At 49.1% G+C, this 9,063-nt stretch overlaps 1 protein-coding gene across 3 annotated transcripts in view; it reads left to right on the top strand.

Annotated features, from left to right (window-relative positions):
* The first annotated feature begins 5,027 nt into the window (after positions 1–5,027).
* Positions 5,028–9,063, top strand: part of exosc9 (exosome component 9) — a 137,356-nt gene continuing 133,320 nt past the window's right edge. For 2 of the 3 annotated variants that reach the window (XM_068023299.1, XM_068023128.1), the window contains exon 1: positions 5,029–5,165. In XM_068023299.1, the coding sequence (XP_067879400.1) occupies positions 5,100–5,165 (66 nt within the window). In that variant the 5' untranslated portion in view covers positions 5,029–5,099. Of the gene's footprint in view, positions 5,166–9,063 lie in introns of all 3 variants that reach the window. The other variant, XM_068023212.1, reaches the window with a different exon arrangement.

Here is a 9,063-nt window from a genome sequence, read left to right as displayed (position 1 = left end):
AAGAACCGCTTGGAACATTCTCATTCATCCTTCCAATGCCATAGTGCCCAAGGCAGGAGGGCCATGAGTCATGGTCGGCCCCAACCCTGGCATTAAAGTCCCCCAGCAGGAACAGATGTTTGGTATTGGGGATGCGACTAATGATATTATGGAGTTCCTCGTAGGACTGGTCTTTAACTTCAGCTGGGGAGCAGAGTGTTGGAGCATAGATGCTGAGTAGGTGTACTGGACCAGAGGCAGTGAGCAGTTGGATGGACAGTATGCGTTCCCAGCCATTTGAAGGTGGCTCTATCATACTGAGCAAGGAGTTTATGATGGCGAAGCCCACTCCATGCTGTCTTGTATATTCCCTTGCCTTGTTAGTCCTCTCAAAATGCATCACCTCACACTTCTCAGGATTAAATTCCATTTGCTGCCCTTGTTCTTCTAATTGGTAGAAGTCACGGGTTTGGAAGGTGCTGTCTAAGGAACCTCAGTGCGTTGCTGCAGTGCATTTTGTAGATGGTACACATTGCTGCCACTGTGCGTCAGTGGTGGAGGGAGTGAATGTTTGTGGATGGTGTGCCAATCAAGTGGGCTGCTTTGTCCTGGATGGTGTTTTGCTTCTTGAGTGTTGTTGGAGCTGCACCCATCCAGGCAAGTGGAGAGCATTCCATCACACTCTTGACTTGTGCCTTGTAGATGGTGGACAGGCTTTGGGGAGTCAGGAGGTGAGTTACTCACCACAGGATTCCTAGCCTCTGACCTGCTCTTGTTTAGTTTAGTTTAGTTTAGAGATACAGCACTGAAACAGGCCCTTCGGGCAACTGAGTCTGTGCTGACCATCAACCACCCATTTATACTAATCCTACACTAATCCCATATCCCTACCACATCCTCACCTGTCCCTATATTTCCCTACCACCTACCTATACTAGGGGCAATTTATAATGGCCAATTTACCTATCAACCTGCAAGTCTTTGGCATGTGGGAGGAAACCGGAGCACCCGGAGGAAACCCACGCAGACACAGGGAGAACTTGCAAACTCCACACAGGCAGTACCCAGAATTGAACCCGGGTCGTTGGAGCTGTGAGGCTTCGGTGCTAACCACTGCGCCACCGTGCCGCCCCTTGTAGCCTTGTAGTCAGGGTATTTATATGGCTACTCCAGTTCAGTTCCCAGTCAATGGTAGCCCCTAGGATGTTGATAGTGGGGGATTCGGCAATGGTAAATGCCTTTGAATGTCAAGGGGAGATAGTTAGATTCTCTCTTGCTGGAGGTGGTCATTGCCTGGCACTTGTGTGGCACAAATGCTACTTGCAATAAAGGCAAGTATCACATATGCCTTCCTAACCACCTTACCTAACTGTGCTGCTGCCTTCAGTGATCTATGGACAAGTACACCTGGGTCCCTCTGATCCTCTGTACTTCCTAGGGTCCTACCATCCATTGTATATTCCCTTGCCTTGTTAGTCCTCCCAAAATGCATCACCTCACACTTCTCAGGATTAAATTCCATTTGCCACTGCTCCGCCCATCTTACCAGCCCATCTATATCGTCCTGTAATCTAAGGCTTTCTTCCTCACTATTTACGATACCACCAATTTTTGTGTCACAGAGTCATAGAGAGATACAGCACTGAAACAGGCCCTTCAGCCCACCGAGTCTGTGCCGACCATCGACCACCCATTTATACTAATTCTACATTAATCCCATATTCCCTACCACATCCACACCTTCCCTCAATTCTCCTACCACCTACCTACAATCGGGGCAATTTACAATGGCCAATTTTCCTATTAACCTGCAGGTCTTTGGCTTTGGAAACCAGAGCACCCGGCAGAAACCCACACGGTCACAGGGAAAACTTGCAAAATCCGCACAGGCAGTACCCAGAACTGAACCCGGGTCACTGGAGCTGTGAGGCTGCAGTGCTAGCCACTGCGCCACTGTGCAACCCAATAAATCTGCAAACGTACTTATCATACCTCCTATATTCAGGTCTAAATCATTAATGTACATGGCAAACAGCAAGGGTCCCAACACCGATTCTTGCAGTACACCATGTTCAATCGCAAAAACAACCCTCGATTATCACCCTCTGCCTCCTGCCACTAAGCCAATTTTGAATCTAATTTGCCAAATTGCCCTGGATCCCATGGGCTCTTATCTTCTTAACCAATTTCCCATGTCCCTTATCAAAAGCCTTACTGAAGTCCATGTAGATTACATCTCTGCTTTACCCTCCTCTACACATCTAGTCACCTCCTCGAAAAGTTCAGTCAAGTCTGTTCGACATGATCTCCCCCTGACAAAGCCATGTTGCCTATCCCTGATTAATCCCTGCCTCTCCAAGTGGAGATTAATCCTGGCCCTCACAATTTTTTTCCAATAGTTTCCCTACCACTGGTGTTAGACTCACCGGCCTGTAATTACCTGGTCAATCCATGCTACCCTTCTTGAATAATGGCACCACATTCGCCGTCCTCCAGTCCTCTGGCACTTCTCCTGTGGTCAGAGAGGATTTGAAAATTTGTGTTAGAGCCCCTGCTATCTCCTCCCTTGCCTCATATAACAGCCTGGGATACATCTCATCTGGGCCTGGGGTTTTATCCACTGTTAAGCCCGCTAAAACCATTAACACCTCCTCCCTTTAATGCTAACTTGTTTGAGTATATCAAAATCCCGCTCCCTGATCCCTACACCTACATCTCCATAGTAAACACAGATGAAAAGTAATTGTTTAAAACCTCACCTACGTCCTCCGGCTCCACACATAGATTGCCACTTTGGTCCCTAATGGGCCCTATTAATTCCCTGGTTATCCTCTTGTCCTTAATATACGTATAAAACGCCTTGGGATTTTCCTTTATCTTGCCCGCCAGTGTTTTTTCATGCCCCCTCTTCGCTCTCCTAATTACCTTTTTAAGTACCCCCCTACACTTTCTATACTCCTCTAGTGCCTCCGCTGTTTTCAGACCTCTGAATCTGCCATAAGCCTCCTTTTCTTTCCTTATTCAATCCTCTATATCCTTTGACATCCAGGGTTCCCTGGACCTGTTGGTTCTACCCTTCTCCTTTACAATATCATGTTGGCCCTGAACTTTCACTATTTCCTTTTTGAATGACTCCCACTGGTCTGATGTAGACTTTCCCATAAGAGGTTGCTCCCAATCCAGTGTGGCGTTTAGCTCCTGTCCAGTATTGGATTCAGCTCCAGTCCAGTATGGGGTTTAGCTCCAGTCCAGTATGGGGTTTTCTCCAGTCTAGTCTGGGGTTGAGCCCCAGTCCAGTATGAGGTTTAGCTCCAGGCTAGTCTGGGGTATAGCTCCTGTCCAGTATCAGATTCAGCTCCAGTCCATTATCAGGCTTAGCTCCAATCCAGTATGGGGATTAGCTCCTGTCCAGTATCTGATTCAGCTCCAGTCCAGTATGGGGTTTAGCTCCTGTCCAGTATCTCATTCAGCTCCAGTCCAGTATCGGGTTGAACCCCAGTCCAGTATCAGGTTTATCTCCAGTCCAGTGTGGGGTTTAGCTCCAGTCCAGTATGGGATTTAGCTCCTGTCCAGTATCGGGTTTAGCTCCAGTCCAGTATGGGGTTTAACTCCAGTCCAGTATGGGATTTAGCTCCAGTCCAGTATGGGTTTGAGCTCCTGTCCAATATGTGGTTTAGCTCCAGTCCAGTATGGGGTAGAGCGCCAGTCCAGTATGGGGTTGGGCTCCAGTCCAGTATGAGGTTTGCTCCAGTCCAGTATGGGGTTGAGCTCCAGTCCAGTATGGGGTTGAGCTCCAGTCCAGTATTGGGATTAGCTCCAGTCCATATGGGGTTTAACTCCAGTCCAGGATGGGGTTTAGCTCCAGTCCAGTATGGGTGTAGCTCCAGTCCAGTATGGGGTTGAGCTCCAGTCCAATATCGTGTTTAGCTTCAGTCCAGTATGGGATTTAGCTCCAGTCCAGTATGGGGTTGAATCCAGTCCAGTATGGGGTATAGCTCCAGTCCAGTATTGGATTCAGCTCCAGTCCAGTATGGGGTTTAGCTCCAGTCCAGTATTGGATTCAGCTCCAGTCCAGTATGGGGTTTAGCTCCAGTCCAGTATGGGGTTGAGCTCCGGTCTGGTATGGGGTTTAGCTCCAGTCCAGTATTGGATTCAGCTCCAGTCCAGTATGGGGTGTGAGAAACGTAGCCCACTTGATAATAATTTACACCAAGTCAAACTCTGAAGAAGTAAGTTTATTTAACGGTCTTGCAAGATCGGGTGTCCTACAAGCAGGCACCCCGATCAACATATTCAGTTCATGTTTATACAATACAAATCCATTTGTCCACGCCTTTATTTTACATTATTGGTTATAACGTATTATGACACTAACCTATCCTATGGTTGCTACAGTCTCCTCCTCTGTTTACTTCTCCCCCTACTCTAACTTTCTAGCCCCTAACTCTTGTTTTTGTTTTACCTTATTTGGCTCTCCATTATGTGTTTTAACTTGCAGCTGTCAGCATTTATCTTCGTGGGGCAGTTTCTTATTCACTACATCCGTTGTTCTAACTCTTGCTGTTTCTCTGTTATCTGCCTAAGCACAATTTTTAAGTGATGTACTGTCCCAAGGTCTCCACTTACATACCCTTATCAATTCTTTGTCAGTGATGTACTGTCTTAAGGTCTCCACTGACATATCCTTATCAGTTCACTTTTTCAGTGATTTTATTATGTTGTGCACAAATGACTTCTTGGTAACTTTCCACAAGCTGTAGAAACAACATTACAGTATTTCTTATTCTCACAGGGGTTTAGCTCCAGTCAGTATGGGGTTCAGCTCCAGTCCAGTATGGGGTTTAGTTCCAGTACAGTATGGGGTTGAGCTCCGGTCTGGTATGGGGTTTAGCTCCAGTCCAGTATTGGATTCAGCTCCAGACCAGTGTGGGGTTGAGCTCCGGTCTGGTATGGGGTTTAACTCCACTCCAGTATCGGGTGAAATCCAGTCCAGTTTCGGATGTATTACCTGCACTTGCAGCTTCATGCGCTCCACACTGCCTGTCGCCCTCTGATGCCGTCAGAAAGGCGCCACCCTCTGACATTTCCATGTGGATTGAAATTGGCGGCGCTGTGTGAAAATGCGCGACACTCCGCTGTCAAATTGCGAGAGGCAGTTCATCCTGCAGGCCATCGCCGAGAAACAGGTGTGTATTGCGCGGAACCTACTTGCTGTTCGCTAGTTAATGAAACTAGTCGAGGTACCAGTGTGAGCGGTGGGCTCTGTACCAGTACCCCGTGTCTGCCCAGTGTGAGCGGAGGGCTCTGTACCAGTGCCCCGTGTCTGCCCAGTGTGAGCGGAGGGCTCTGTACCAGTGCCCCGTGTCTGCCCAGTGTGAGCGGAGGGCTCTGTACCAGTGCCCCGTGTCTGCCCAGTGTGAGCGGAGGGCTCTGTACCAGTGCCCCGTGTCTGCCCAGTGTGAGCGGAGGGTTCTGTACCAGTGCCCCGTGTCTGCCCAGTGTGAGCGGAGGGCTCTGTACCAGTGCCCCGTGTCTGCCCAGTGTGAGCGCTGGGCTCTGTACCAGTGCCCCGTGTCTGCCCAGTGTGAGCGCTGGGCTCTGTACCAGTGCCCTGTGTCTGCCCAGTGTGAGTGGAGGGCTCTGTACCAGTGCCCTGTGTCTGCCCAGTGTGAGTGGAGGGCTCTGTACCAGTGCCCTGTGTCTACCCAGTGTGAGCGGTGGGCTCTGTACCAGTGCTCCCTGTCTGCTTAGTGTGAGCGGAGGGCTCTGTACCAGTGCTCCCTGTCTGCTTAGTGTGAGCGGTGGGCTCTGTACCAGTGCCCTGTGTCTGCCCGGTGTGAGCGGTGGGCTCTGTACCAGTGCCCCGTGTCTGCTCAGCGTGAGTGGAGGGCTCTGTACCAGTGCCCCGTGTCTGCCCAGCGCGAGCGGAGGGCTCTGTACCAGTGCCCCGTGTCTGTCTGGCGCGAGCGGAGGCCTCTGTACCAATGCCCCGTGTCTGCCCAGCGCGAGCAGAGGACTCTATACCAGTGCCCCGTGTCTGCTCAGCGCGAGTGGAGGGCTCTGTACCAGTGCCCCGTGTCTGTTCAGCGCAAGCGGAGGGCTCTGTACCAGTGCCCCGTGTCTGCCCGGCGCGATTGGAGGGCTCTGTACCAGTGCCCCGTGTCTACCCAGTGTGAGCGTTGGGTTCTGTACCAGTGCTCCCTGTCTGCTTAGTGTGAGCGGTGGGCTCTGTACCAGTGCCCTGTGTCTGCCCGGTGTGAGCGGTGGGCTCTGTACCAGTGCCTTGTGTCTGCTCAGCGCGAGTGGAGGGCTCTGTACCAGTGCCCCGTGTCTGCCCAGCGCGAGCAGAGGGCTCTGTACCAGTGCCCCGTGTCTGTCTGGCGCGAGCGGAGGCCTCTGTACCAATGCCCCGTGTCTGCCCAGCGTGAGCAGAGGACTCTATACCAGTGCCCCGTGTCTGCTCAGCGCGAGTGGAGGGCTCTGTACCAGTGCCCCGTGTCTGTTCAGCGCGAGCGGAGGGCTCTGTACCAGTGCCCCGTGTCTGCCCGGCGCGATTGGAGGGCTCTGTACCAGTGCCCTGTGTCTACCCAGTGTGAGCGTTGGGTTCTGTACCAGTGCTCCATGTCTGCCCGGTGTGAGCGGAGGGCTCTGTACCAGTGCCCTGCGTCTGCCCAGTGCATGCGGAGGGCTCTGTACCATGCTAATTGGTTTTCCATTTTGGATATTGGTGAGAGCGATAGTTCCTCAGGGGAGGGCAACCAAAGCAAACTCCATGGTACCATGGATGGCCCTGCTGCGCAGGAGTGGAGGAAGAAGAATGGAAGAGAAATAGTGATCGGGGACTCGATAGCCAGGGGATCAGGCAGGCGTTTCTGCGGCAGTAAATGTGACTCCAAGATTGTGTGTTGCCTGCCTAGTGCCAGGGTCAAGGATGTCACGGAGCAACTGCAGGACATCATTCTGGGGGAGGGTGAACACCAGAGATCCAAGGGATATGGGAGTATGAGGAATTGAAGGAAATTAATATTAGTAATAAGGTTGTATTGGAGAAATTAATGGGGCTGTAGGTTGATAAGTCCCCAGGACCTGATATTCTACATCCCAGAGGTTATGGGAGATAGTGGATGCATTGGTGATCATCTTCCAAAATTCTATAGATTCTGGAGCAGTTCCTTTAGATTGGAAGGTCACAAATGTCACCCCACTATTTAAGAAGGGAGGGAGAGAGAAAACCGGGAATTACAGACCCGTTAGTCTTGCATCCGTCATTGGGAAAATGCTGGAATCTATTCTACAAGATGTGATAAATGGACACTTGGGTAATAATGATCTGATTGGGCATAGTCAACTTGAATTTCTGAATGGGAAAACATGCTTGATGAACCTGTTGAAATATTTTGAGGATGTTACTAACAATTGATAAAGGGGAGTTGGTGGACTTGGTATACTTGGATTTTCAGAAGGCTTTTGATCAAGTCCCCCACAGAAGGTTAGTTAGCAAAATGAGAGCACATGGGGTAGGAGGTAATATACTGGCCTGGATTAAGGATTGGTTAACAGGCAGAAAGCAGAGAGTAGGAATAAACAGATCATTCTCACATTGACATGGGATCAGTGCTTGGGCCCCAGCTGTTCACAATATATGTCAATAATTTGGATTTGGTGACCAAATGTATTTCCAAGTTTGCAGATGCCACACAACTAGGTGGGAATGTGTGTTGTGAGGAAGATGCAAAGCGGCTTCAAGGGGATTTGGACAGACTTGGTGAGTGGGCAAGAACGTGGCATATGGAATATAATGTGGAAAAATGTGTGGTTATCCACTTTGGTAGGAGGAATAGATGTGCAGAGTATTTCTTAAATGATAAGAAATTAGAACGTGTCAATGAACAAAGGGACCTGGATGTCCTTGTCAATAAAGTCACTGAAAGCTAACATGCAGGTGCAGCAAGCAATTAAGAAGGCTAATGGTATGTTGGCCTTTGTCGCAAGAGGATTTGAGTACAGGAGTAGTGAAGTCTTGCTTCAATTGTATAGAACTTTGGCTAGACCGGACCTGGAGTACTGTGTGCAGTTTTGGTCCCCTTACCTTAGGAAGAATATTATTACCGTAGAGGGAGTGCAACAAAGGTTCAACAGACTTGTTCCCAGGATGGTGGGACTGTCCTCTGAAGAGAGATTGGGGAAACTAGACCTGTATTCTCTAGAGTTTCGAAGAATGAGAGGTGATCTCATTGAAACCTGCAGCATACTTCAAGGGATAGACAGGATAGATGCAGCTAGGATATTTCCCCTGGTTGGGGAGTCGAGAACCAGGGGACACAATTTCAAAATAAGGGGGAAGCCACTTAGGACCGAGATGAGGAGAAATTTCCTTACTCACAGGGTTGTGAATCTTTGGAATTCTCTACCCCAGAGGTCTGTGGAAGCTCTGTAACCTTGCTGTAAAGGAGCCTTTGGGAAATAGTGACCATAATGTGATACAATTTTACATTAAGTTTGAAAGTGATGTCATTCATTCTGAAACTAAGGTCTTAAATCTGAACAAAGGAAACTATGAAGGTATGAGGGGCAAGTTGACTGTGGTGGATTGGGAAAATACACTAAAAGATTTGATGGTAGACTGGTAATGGCTAGTATTTAAAGAAGTATTACATGGTCTGCAACAAATATACATTCCTCTAAGACACAATAACCCAACAGGAAAGATGAATAAACCATTTCTAATAAAAGAAGTTAAAGATTGCCTTATAAGGTTGCCAGTAAAAGTGGTATGCTCAAGGATTGGGAGCAATTTAGAATCCAGCAAAGGATGACCAAGAAACTGATAAAGAAAGGGAAAAGAGAATATGAATGCAAGCTAGCAAGAAACCTAAAGGCAGACTGTAAAAGCTTAGAGTCATAGAGTCATTTATGATGCAGAAGGAGGCCATTCGGTCCACCGAGTCCATGCCAGCTCTCCACAGAGCTATCCAGTCAGTCCCACTCTCCCAAAACCCCCAAAACAAAAAAATCATACCCCTGAACCAACGACCCGCTCGCTTTGTAAAAAGGTTTTTCCTCACATCCCCCCGCAACACTTGC

The sequence above is a fragment of the Heterodontus francisci genome, chromosome 1, assembly GCF_036365525.1.
Source record: "Heterodontus francisci isolate sHetFra1 chromosome 1, sHetFra1.hap1, whole genome shotgun sequence".
Lineage (NCBI taxonomy): Eukaryota > Metazoa > Chordata > Chondrichthyes > Heterodontiformes > Heterodontidae > Heterodontus > Heterodontus francisci.
Note: the sequence above shows the minus strand (reverse complement) of the source record. Positions and strands in the feature narration are given on the sequence as shown.